General features: G+C 35.6%; 3 protein-coding genes and 1 long non-coding RNA gene across 4 annotated transcripts; all 4 read right to left on the bottom strand.

Moving 5' to 3' along the window:
* Nucleotides 1–769: 769 nt before the first annotated feature.
* On the bottom strand, nt 770–1,729 carry LOC143445712 (uncharacterized). Its single transcript, XM_076944994.1, has 3 exons — nt 1,536–1,729; nt 1,246–1,317; nt 770–1,133 (listed from the first exon to the last, which is right to left on the bottom strand). The coding sequence occupies exons 1-3, from the start codon at nt 1,692–1,694 to the stop codon at nt 897–899; spliced, it is 468 nt and encodes a 155-aa protein (XP_076801109.1). The 5' UTR covers nt 1,695–1,729; the 3' UTR covers nt 770–896.
* A 160-nt stretch (nt 1,730–1,889) lies between these two features.
* Nucleotides 1,890–2,635, bottom strand: LOC143446545 (uncharacterized). Its single transcript, XM_076946211.1, has 4 exons — nt 2,546–2,635; nt 2,260–2,406; nt 2,112–2,165; nt 1,890–1,949 (listed from the first exon to the last, which is right to left on the bottom strand). The coding sequence occupies exons 1-4, from the start codon at nt 2,633–2,635 to the stop codon at nt 1,890–1,892; spliced, it is 351 nt and encodes a 116-aa protein (XP_076802326.1).
* Nucleotides 2,614–3,124, bottom strand: LOC143445710 (uncharacterized). The gene is made up of 2 exons (XR_013113859.1): nt 3,053–3,124; nt 2,614–2,877 (listed from the first exon to the last, which is right to left on the bottom strand). It is a non-coding gene; the product is annotated as an uncharacterized LOC143445710 (long non-coding RNA).
* Nucleotides 3,106–5,762, bottom strand: LOC143446544 (atlastin-1-like). Its single transcript, XM_076946210.1, has 8 exons — nt 5,515–5,762; nt 5,231–5,433; nt 4,785–4,916; nt 4,186–4,338; nt 3,918–3,995; nt 3,493–3,736; nt 3,224–3,408; nt 3,106–3,138 (listed from the first exon to the last, which is right to left on the bottom strand). The coding sequence occupies exons 1-8, from the start codon at nt 5,618–5,620 to the stop codon at nt 3,106–3,108; spliced, it is 1,134 nt and encodes a 377-aa protein (XP_076802325.1). The 5' UTR covers nt 5,621–5,762.
* Between the last annotated feature and the right edge of the window lie 6,405 nt (nt 5,763–12,167).

Raw genomic sequence — 12,167 nt, 5'->3', positions numbered from 1 at the left:
GTAATTCCTTTGAAAAATGTGTCAGGCATTGAAGCACTTTCAACTGAAGATTTTATGAGCATATTTAGTTATTTACGCTTTTAAAAATATAAGCAGTGTATTTAGTAGGATGTTTCATTTTTTCACCATTTTGGAATTTAAAAAAGCTTGGGGTCTCCCTAGGCGGTATTTTGGGCACAATGAAAGAATCTCAACTTTTTTTTGATTTATGACGTCATTTTGAGGTTGCACCCCCTTGTTGAAGTTTCAGTGGAGGTGCATTGTTCTAATTTGGCGGTATCTTGGTAACCGATTGAGCTAGGGCCATTATCAAGGTGTCAAAAGATGCAGAATGGCTGGTTTCCTATATAACCACTCAATACATTTTAATTGCATTTTCGCTCTAGAAAAAAAATTATTTGAGAAAAACCTAAGTTTTGACATATTTTGTATGTTGGGAACTACATTGTGATTTGCATACAAAATATGCTGCTGCTGGACAGGTAGGTGGCTTTGAACCAAGTGCGATTATCGGCGGAGAACTGCAGCAAAATGTAATTGGCGGTCCGGCCTATGATCCGGTCAATAAACTCTGTCAGACACGTTGATGTATCCCATCATGTAGGTTCGCAATACTATATCACATGATTGCACTTTGGACCTGTTTGCGACCACGTCTACAGGCTTCAAAGTGTGCACTTTAATATCTGGTTGAACCTTCGCTCTGAAGAGGCGTTGCGATGTATTTACTTGCAGTTCTTTTGCTTCTAACCACGTGGTGCTCAAAATATTTCAACATGATTTCACCTCTTTATTATCCATAAATTATTGTGCTGTGTATGATTACAACAATCGTTTGAAATGTTTCTCGTATTTTTCACAAGTCTCAGAAGCACTAAATCACACTTGTAGGAATATTACGCAACCGGTGGTTGTGTCGATTGTGTTTGCCGAGAAAACTTCTTTCTTTTCTCCAGCAGTTGCACGATCCTGTTAAAGCTCTGCTCGATGCAATATGATTCCATCTGCCTACAGCGGTAGTCGACCTCGGTTTTTTTATACTCCTTCGAACGGTAGCGCTCGTGTAAGTCGACAAGAAACATCTCATGCACAAATTCAGCATCTGACAAGCTGACATTGATGTCTGAAGTTGCCTGCAACGAAAAAATTAGTGACCTTTTGATATTTAGGATAATTATAAGTTACATTATAATTATATAGGCAATATTTACAGGCATAATACCGAAAGAAAAATGCTTAACATACCTTATGCATGAACTTAAAGTATTTTAGGAGGGTTTCTTTCCGGCGGATTGCAAAAGCCAATTCCTGCACCACCTGTATCACGTGAGATAGTTAAGAAAATTAAGTGTTGCCATGTTCGTTATTCAACAATCCTTGATTATATTCAGTTGAGTATTTTTAGTATCCAGTTTGTAACTGCTGTGACACATACAAATGAAGCAGGCTGTGATAAATGAATCTATTTATCAAAAGTTTCCGAGCTAATTTTAATGGTCTGGGTCTGAAATAAAATATAACAGCAATGAACTAACCATGGTTTCGTTGTATTGTTCTAAAAAAGTGGTAAAGTCTTCATCGCATTCTGTTTGAAGCATTTCTGTTGCATCTTTTATTTTATCATTTCCCGGAAATTTTTTAGAAACTGTTGATTGAAAGTTTTCAACGAGCGCAGATATCATTGGTTGGCGCATATTCCTAATTGATTCTTTCGTAAGACCTTCCTCAGTAATCTGTGGATGCAACAAATCAATGTTGATGACGATCTCATGAGAGAAAATAAATCAAAAACAAACAAATGTTATTTAACAAAAATCAAATGATTGTTGTGATTTCTTGTAAGGTTACTGCAGACTATATAGAAGAAACATGAACAATTTCTAAAACAATCAAACCTTTTCCAAATTGATCTCTAGTTCAAATGAGTGTTCAAACACCAATTTCCATATCTGATAAAAAAAATTATTTTTATCAGGAAAAATTTTAAAGTTTACATTAAACAACTGATGAAAAACGTGATCAAAAATTTAACAAAAGTTCTGTTTTATCCGTGTAATGTTGAACAAGGTGAAATACGAGAATGGTTCCATAAAACGTTTTAATATTGGCACCTGGCTTGTGTCGTCTGAAGTTGAATCCTCTGCCATCTCAAGAAACTTTTTCTTCTGAAGAGACAAGTGCCAATAATTTCACAAACGAGCTCTTTTATTTAATATTTTATTAATTTTAAATAATATTTAAGTAAAAAATTCAACGAACTCTTTTTGTTTCCTCATTAAATTCACGATCCATGTTAGATAATTTTTTATCCAAATGTTTTTCATAGTTAACTAAAGAATCAGCTTTGATATTTTCGCGAAGAAATTGCTTTGTCCTCTCATACCAAGGCTGGGAGCTTGTCTCGAGCTAAATTGCAATGTTATTTATCAGGTTGTTGTCACAGCAATTGTTGTGAAATATTGTAGCTTAAGATCATGAACAAGTTTAAACTTTACTTGTATGGACTCTCATCTAATTGTGATATTATACATATTGACAAACTTACCGCTCGTAGTAATTCTTCACTAAATGTTTCCACTGCTTTTGAAAAATATCCTTCATACTCGTGGCTTATCTTCAGCTGCAAAAAATTCATTTGAATCATGAAGAAGTTTATTTCGTGAAAAATTTTCTTACTTCTTCCAGCGACTGCATTTCTTGATATGGAATGAAACGTTCTTTGATCTCCAAATCCAGTTGTCTTCCGCAATTTGCAAAGATGTGATCGAGCTTCTTTGATAAGTCTTTCATTCTCGAAGAAAACCGATCGTTTAGTTTCGATTTCAGAGCTGTGTGATTTTCATAGAACTTAGTTGATGGTAAGATGTTTTCAACGACCTGCAACATTGACATCCATGTCAACATACGACCGTATTTTAACATAAAAAATAATTTGGAGTAAACCGGTCTTCAAACTTTTACAAAACCGACAAAGCTTAACTGAACATCCGGCGTGTATATATATTAACCGCAAGCTGAATTTATAACGGAAGCAATAAGGAGATTAGCTCACCTGGGTCATTTGTTGTTCATATTCTGCCACCAACGAAACTATTGTGTTCTGGGCTATGGTCTGTGCTTGTGCCTGTAGAACAAATGCTGATAGATTGAAGAAACCGATAATAATTATGTTGTCATGGATTATTATTATTATTACTAAGCAGACAAAAACTCTCCAGCTCACCTCTATTATTGTCAATGGAACGGATATTTTTCTACTTTCAAGAAGTTCATGACACTGGTGCAAATATTTCAAGACATCTTCGCCTTTCAACTCTAAGCCTCCCACTTTTTTCGTTGTAAGAAAGTCAGGTTGAAATATTTGAAAGCAAAACTCATCCAGATGTAATATGAAATCTTCTTTCAAACCTGTGACATAAATTTTTTTTTAAATATTTTATGAGTTGAATGCTTAGGTTAGTTGCAAATTCCACCGGTATTGTTGGTGCATACTTGAATAATGAAGCTTATTTTCTACATTAGGATAAAATCCTCCAATCACTATGTCTCCGGGACTTGGCAGAAGATAACATTGCACTTCTTCAAAGACACTTTCGATTTCAGATCTATCATCGATATTGTTACTTCTGTTGGAGATGATTTTCGCCTGCTGGGCAGCTAGATATTTATGTCCGCCTTGAAATCCATAAGAATAAGTTTCTTCATCTGTCCAGTCTCGTCGCAAGAAACAGAATCCCTGAAGACAATTAAAGACTGAATAGTTGGTCAACATACAACATTGGCTTTTATTTTCCCTGCACCTATATGCACTGGTTGTTGGTATGTTTGTTTGTTTGTTGAAAATTGTTTATTTCAAAACAGTTTAAATTCTCGGCCAGTTCAGCTAAAATAGATTAGTTACGGATTTTCCAAGTTACCTGAAACGGTGATTGTTTACGATCAAAATCGTCAGTTTTTAAAAGACTGCGCAAGTCCGATGAATACTTCACGAAATTCTTAAAAACAAAAACATTTGACGTTAATTTAACGCCAATTTTTAGTCACGCAGTCTGCATAGATTGGCGCGATTTCAAAGAGAGGAAATTAGTTTTATGCAAAAATACAAACAGATCAATTTCATAACTTCAGTATATCGCATAATTATAATCCGTTGCAAACATTTATTAGAGTCGATAAAAATCTTACGTTTACAAATCGAAGATAATCTTCACCGATGTCTCCTTGAACGTTGCAAATCTGCAAGGAACTGAGCCAGGTGCTGAAGGCAAAGATGTCCAAGGAAGCTCGATATTCGCTCTCATCGAAGGCGCCCTGCGTGTCCATGAGTAGGGTGGCAACCTGCAATGAAAATAGATTCAGCTTCACCCTGTCCAGGTCGGTATAAGCTTAGAGTTTCATAAATCAGGTCTTTGATGCTTCCCAGACAACATCGCTGCTGGTTAAAAATGGGATTAATATGGATGAAAATACTATTTGACGTTCAGGAGACGAGTCTGAATAATCGTATTTTTACAGTGACAGATGTCTCAATGTTTTTTTATTATTAGTACAGTGTTAAGAGTATTTGCATTGTAATTCTTACTTTATTTCAGAGAAACGTTAACAAAGAAAAATGGGAGATATCTGGCAAATTTTGTTTAACTTGCTCGTTCTGAAGCTCGAACTAGACCTCGTGTTCAATGAAGCGTTTCAGAATATTTTATGATTACAAGGAAATTGAAGCTGTTCCAGAATATTCTTCTTGACTACGAGTTATAAGCAGTTGGTATAGCCATGCAACTAACCATTGAACCATCGGTTTTATGAATGAAGTAAGGTTTGCTCCACATATATACGCCGACAGTTTCTCTCATGCAGCCTTGTTTCCATTTGAAGTGTTGAAGAATTCTTGACGGAGAACAAAACGCAGTTCCAATCTGAAACATTTATTTTTAATTCCAAAACATTACAAGCAACCGAACACACGTCGGTTATAAAACAAAAAACTGTTTAAGCAAACAAATTTAAATTTTAAACATTGTTCCATTGAAAGAGAAGAAAATCAATTTTTACTAATCCCACCCGAGTTCGAAAACTTTTGCAAATTGACCTAAAACGTATTTTAACTTTTAGATAAGTTCCTTTTAAATACATATGAAAACATGCAATGGAGAAAGTTCAAGTGATGGAACGTTTAGGGCAGATCCTTCAATCGAATAATACACTGTCGGTAAACACAACTCTTCAAAACCTCTGAGTTCAAGTAACGAAGCATAAGAGTGAGAAGAAATGATTTTCCACTTCTCATGGCTCCAGTCACCGACACAATCATCACAGGATTCTCTTTGACATCCGGATGATGAAAGATTTTAATCAACGCTTCTTCGTTTAACTCGTATCCTCCTTCCTCTTTCGGCTTCAATATTTGGAGAGCTTCCTCATCATCGAAGAATCCTAAGGAAGTTACAAACTTAATTACTGAAAATATTATTGAAATAAAAATAAATATAACTTTCATCCAATATTGGTCTTTACCTGGTTGCCGGTTTATTTCTGTTTTCGACGACTTTGGGGAAGTCACTTTCTTTACCGTTGCTTCCTCTGACTTAACAAATCCTTCTTTCTTGTCACTGTCAGCCATATTTTATAAAACGAAAAACTATAAACAACAAGCTTCAAACTCGAAATGCAACTACGCGACATGTGATGATAAATTTTTAATCATTTCACAGCAAGTTACAATTTAAAAAAACTCTCTGAATCCTATTCCGTTAAATTTACAACTCCTCATTGGATAGAAGCAATAGTTCTTTGTACTTTGTTCCCTTCATCCTACAGCGTCTACATCGTCCACAGCGTATCTTATAATGTTGAATTTGTAAAGTTTTCAGCGACTGTACTCATGATAATGAAGACACCAAACAAACCTTGAACCGACGGTCTCACCATCTACAACGGTCGCAATCTGACAACCTGACCCCGACCTAACTCGCTGAAATAACTTCATTGGTTTGTTGTTCAAATCTTGTCCTGCTGTCCACGTAGAACACGCGCTTAATTGGCAATCAATCGCATTCTTGGTGATTGCGCGTTGCCCGAAATGTTTAAGAACAATTTCGAGGTCAATTAATGCGTCGATTTTCATTCTTATCTTCTTGTGTCTTCGTTATCTTGAAACCAGTAGCTGAAAACTTTACAAGTTCAACGTTATAGGTCGCGTAGTTGTAGTTGCAGTTCGAGTTTGAAGTTGTTGTTTAAGTTTTTCCTTTCATAAAATATGGCTGACAGTGGCAAGAAAGAAGGATTTGTTAAATTAGAGGAAGCAACGGTAAAGAAAGCGGCTTGTACAGAATATCCTGGAGAAGCGTCAGATAATACAAGGTGTTTATCAGAATGTTTATCAGAAGGTAAAAACCAACAGTATCGGAAAGTTTAGTAAGTTACTGTATAATAGAGTAAGTAAGTTATATTACAATAGTTAGAAATATTTCCATTGGATATGTTTTGATTTTCCTTCCTTAGGATTCTTCGAAGATGAGGCAGCTCTCCAAATATTGAAGCCGAAAGAGGAAGGAGGATACGAGTTAAACGAAGAAGCGTTGATTAAAATCTTTCATCATCCGGATGTCAAAGAGAATCCTGTGATGATTGTGTCGGTGACTGGAGCCATGAGAAGTGGAAAATCATTTCTTCTCACTCTTCTGCTTCGTTACTTGAACTCAGAGGTTTTGAAGAGTTGTGTTTACCGACAGTGTTGTATTGGAATAATTATAAAATCAATTTCATTGTTTATATTCTGCCTGACTGGTGTTGAAATTAAAATCTTAAGCCTACATAAAGATTCTGATTAGATTTGTTCATGTTGATGACGTATTGTTTATATTTAAAGTCATTAATTCCTTTGCTTTGAATACGACGAATTACGTAGGCTATATATTGACATTGATTGGAGGAAATTTTACTGATATTCTGTCAGTTGTGTAAGTAATCGACTTATTCTAAAGTCATTGCGTTTCAGAGCACAGCTGAGCTTCCTTATGAAGAGAAAGTTCCACAACACTTCAAGTGGAAGCGAGGTTGTGAGCGGGAAACTCGGGGCATTTACATGTGGAGTCAACCTTTCCTTACGCCTAAAGTTGATGGTTCCAAGGTACTGTATGTTCTATTGCTATGTGATGTATGTGCAAAGTATTCGTAGTAACAGGAGAATGTGCGAAGAACATCAAATAACTTTGTAATAAAAAGAAATAGGACGAATAGGAGTTTAGTTTGCTAAAGATTCCAGAAGAACAGCAGCTTGCAACATGTCCAAGTGATAATAAAGTAAAAAATTCAAAACTTCTCTTGAAAAAGCTCGTGACACAGATTATGATGTGATATTTATTCATCGCAGGTCGCAGTTCTCTTCCTGGACACGCAGGGAACTTTTTGTGACAGTGGGAGTAAAATTTCTCACGACATCTTTGCATTCAGCACCTTGCTCAGTTCCTTGCAGATTTACAACATTAAAGGAATCATCAATGAAGACCATCTGAAAACTTTAAGCGTAAGTAATTGTACAATCTTCCTTGAATATTGCAAAGGTCAATATTAGTTGAATATATTAACATCGGGATTGATGACGTTATACTATATTCCAGATCCTCTAGATTTCGATTTTTAAAAACAAGCTTTATGTATTAGACCATTCTAACTTTCGGCTTCACTTCCAACATTTATGCTCATCTTAATAAATTAAAATTGACTTTAGTTTCTGTTATGCAGCTTTGTAAAATGATTCTCTTCGTTGTTGTATTAATGTGGCATAATGTTAAAGTTAATGAGTTTTTTTTTTTTGTTAGACCTTCATAAAATATTCATCGAAGCTTAACAACCATATAACCGAGCAACATGAACTTGAGCAACATCTATTTCAGGTAAAAATATGAATAATATGATCCATTTGCAAGAAAAGTCGACTAATGCCCAACGTTTGCAGCAATAAGTCAAATGTCAATTCAGGTTTTAATTTTGAACCCCATTTTTCATAAAAGGGCAATTGACCTTCGGAAGCACAGAGCGATGTGTTCTATTGTTTCAATTCTATTGTTCTCAGGGACTTTGTTTTTTGCAACGAGATTGGACAGATGAGGAAATGTACTTTTACGGATGTGAAGGTGGCAAGAAATACATGTACAACAAACTTGCCGAAAACAACTCCGATATTAACAACATCGTTATCAGAAGAACAATAAAGCATGCTTTTGAAGAAGTGACGTGTTTTCTTTTGCCAATTCCTGGACCAATGGTAACTGGTGAAAATCTTCCGCTGTATGAACGACTTTGCTACAAAGGTAGATACCAGCCCTAATATTTGATGGATTTTCAACAATTTAAATAAATTATTTTTAAATCCAATTTCTCTCACAGATATAAAAGATGATTTTAAAATATATCTGGGTGAATTTTGCTTTCAAAATTTTCATCCAATCAACGTTAAAACGAAAAAAGTGGGAGGTGTAGAATTGAAAGGCGAAGATGTCTTGAAATATTTGAACCATTTTAATAAGATTCTTCAAAGTGGAGCAATATCCATTCCATTGACAACAATAGAGGTGAGTTGGACTTGATTTATATCGGAACCTTCAACCTATCGTTTCGCATTTGTTCTGCAGGAGCACGTGGAGATCATCGCCCGGAACTTGATTGTTTCCTTGGTGAAAACATATCAACAGGAAATGACGCAGGTGAAACGCCCTCAGTTAACACCTAAGGTCACAAATACAGCATGTTGTTCATGGATAAGAAATATAGAAATGTAAAAAATGAAAGCTGTAACTTTATGTTATTTTACACAATTGCATCTTCAAGAGAACCTGGATGTTGACAGATCTCTATGTTGCAGTTGCTACAAAAGCAATCCTTAAAAGAACATCTCCGGGAAAATCACGAAATCTTGACACTTAAACTTAGCGAGAAATTTGATTCGGAAATGAAAAACTTGTCCAGAAGTTTTCACGGTATATTTGAAAAATGCAAAGACCAACTGGATGCCGAATTTAAGGAACTTTTATTCCGGTTTGAAGAAATGCAGTCGATAAACGATGTAAGGCAATTAATTTATGGAGTAAAATAAAAGATTTTTTCATCATTTAAATGAATTGTCTGCAGCTGAAGCTTCATCACGAATGTGAAGGATATTCCTCTAATGCAAAGAAAATCTTTTTTGAAGATTTACAAAAAGTAATTAAGAGAATAGTGATGTATAAATGTTTTAAAATTTAAACGTTATTTTAAGAAAATACGCACCGGCCCGTGCAAAAATAGTGACACAAAATTTTTTCAAGCTGTGTATTACTCCACCATTAATGTATGTTTGTGGATGAGGAATAATCAAAATCGTTGGAATTCAGGGCATGGATCGTGGAAGAAGTATTGAAAATGCGGTAGATTTTCTTCGGGCAAATATCAAGTTAAATGCTCTTTGTGCTGAATATGAACGCCTTCTGCTAAAGATGATCGACGATGCTTTTGCGACTCCAACTCAGGCGGTTCGTTTAAATCACAAAACAAATTAAAATATTTAAATGCTTACAATTAACGAAATATTGAACAACGACGATTGTTTGACGACATTATTATTTGACTCATACAATCATTATTTTCAGAAAAATGCATTCGTTGCCAGTGAAGCAGTTTTAATGGCTGGAATTACAAGCCAGGTAATAAAAATAGAAGAATAAAGTAATCATTACATCAAGTTTTGTTGCATTTTACCTGTTAATGTATAATAATTAGTAATATAATAATTCATAATTCAATTAATAATTTCAAAGTAATGGTTTCATGTAATTTTATTTCACCAGTATCGACAGTAAATGTACTTGCATGTTAACTGAATATGACATTTTTTTTAGCAAATAAACAAATTGGCGGTTCAACACTTGGACAATTTCAAGAAGGATTTATGGAAGGTTCTTAGAAATTGTATTCGAGTTAAACAGCGTGTTTCTGTGATAACGACTAAATTGTTGCGTTCATAGATTGGAGATGACGGTTTCATGAAAGATTCAGTTGTTAATAAACGCCAGTCGATGATAAACGCAGAGGTTGAAAAGTTTCGAGCAGAACTTTCTGAAAAATGTCCAGGAAGTGATGAAATAGAGGTTTCATCAAAATTGCTCCAATTAGCTTGCAACAAAGCGTTTGACACTTTCTTAACAAAATACAAAGACACCTTGGTAAGTACGATGGTAAATTGCCAACTAACAGAAACAGGTTCATTGAAATGTTTTGCTTCTATTTCCATATTGTGAACCAGGATCGTAAGTGATTTATTTTGCACGCGATGCTTTTATTTTCGTTGCGTTGCGGAATAAGTTTATGTATTTACTTTACTGTTATTCCTTCTGCTGGTTTCAATAAATATCGTCATCCAGAAAGTGAATGACAGGAAATTTGCGCTCCATCGAAAAGAAACCGTCCTGGAATATCTTGACTTCATGTATAAGGTATATGTTTGCGTTTTAGATTTTAACAACACCCGCCCATTTCATTATAAAACCAGAGTTTTCACCGTGATTTGATAAATTTAAGGTAAAATGACCTTCTCAAATAAATATCCTATAAAACAGCAATTGATGATTCTATTGATCTTTCTACGGAACCGAACAAACTTTCTGTTATTGCAGGCAACTTCCAATCTCTACTTCAACCCTCTGCAGCTGCACGATCTGCACGAGATGTTTCTTGCAAAGTTAGAGGACAGCTATCAAGCGTCAGACTGGGATGAAGCGGAGATCGCTCGTCACAAGGCGGTAGAATTAGAATGCATTGAGGAGAATTATAACAGATTCATTCAACTAATGGAGAAAAGAAAAAGAGCTTTTTTAGAATAAAAATTGCCAGCAAACATTTTGTTGGTCACTAAAGTTACCGCTGGCTTGTAACTTGTGTCTACATTAGGTGTCTTTTGTAGAAAGAATCTTACCTTGTTTAATCCTTGTGCCTTGAATTTATTTCTATGTACCGTTCTGTACTTTGTGACGTTTCAACCGTACATGGCGTTGTCTATTCTACTGCTTAATAATTAAATTGTGACGCACTAATTTGAATCATTCCTTGTTGAGTTTTATGCACTTGACGAAAAGCTTGTTTTCGTACAGAACTGATTCAAGTGGAAATCGATGTTGTTGTTGTTTGTTGCCTTCATCATTGCAACGCCGTAATTGTGCTTCACACTACACTACGCATCCTTACCTGTATTTGCACTGACCCCTATGGATGGGCATTTAGACTTAAACTGCCTTCAACTTCACATTCTTTAATACAACATTCCTACATCACATTGAGCGAATAACCATTATAAAAATCCCTTCATTTGTAGAATCATGTTAATAAAGAATCCGACAATGCAAAGAAGATTAAACACGTTTCACTCTTTCTGCCACGGATCTGTTTTCGAGTTCATTCCCCGTTGATTTTTATGCACTAGAGTGACTAGTGTACTTATTGTCTAGCGACTAAACAACATATAAACTTACCTGCTATACTGCTTAATAATTATATTGTAGCGCATTACGTTGAATCATTCTCCATTGACTTTTATGCACTAGAGTACTAGACAATAAGTATATTATCAATCTTCTATTTTATAAGTCTTTTACTAAAGTGAAAGGATTCCTGCTCTAAGCATGGGATTGATAACAGGAAACACGAGGCCGCACGCGCAATGCATTTCCAACATCTGACAGTCCTTGGACACCCATCTGTCCTTTGATGGGTCTTGTACCAAATTTCATGAATTCTTTCCTGGGCTTCTACGGAATCAGATTTCGCTTTTCAATTTCAATTCAGCTCTAAATCTCACATCAGAGATCTTCTCACGTGTCTGAAAGCCGACTTTCAGCGCATCACCATGACCACTGTGTGCTTGATACTGTCTCAGTCTACGTCATTCTCCTGCAATTAGGCTTCTTCCTTGTTAGCGGTTGCTGCAACTTGGCGTCGACAATCTCGTATCTCAGCTTCCTGTTGAGACTAAACAGTCTACGGTTTATAAAATTTTGCTGGCTACCAGGGAGTACCTGCTGGAGAATTGCTGCAAAACGTAATTGGCGTTCCGGCCTATGATCCGGTCAATACACTCTGTCAGACACGTTGTTGTGTCCCATCAAGTAGGCTCGCAATACTATATCACATGATTGCAC

The sequence above is a fragment of the Clavelina lepadiformis genome, chromosome 2 (assembly GCF_947623445.1).
Source record: "Clavelina lepadiformis chromosome 2, kaClaLepa1.1, whole genome shotgun sequence".
Classification (NCBI taxonomy): domain Eukaryota; kingdom Metazoa; phylum Chordata; class Ascidiacea; order Aplousobranchia; family Clavelinidae; genus Clavelina; species Clavelina lepadiformis.
The sequence above is the reverse complement of the archived record's forward strand: the minus strand, read 5'-3'. Positions and strand labels throughout refer to the sequence as shown.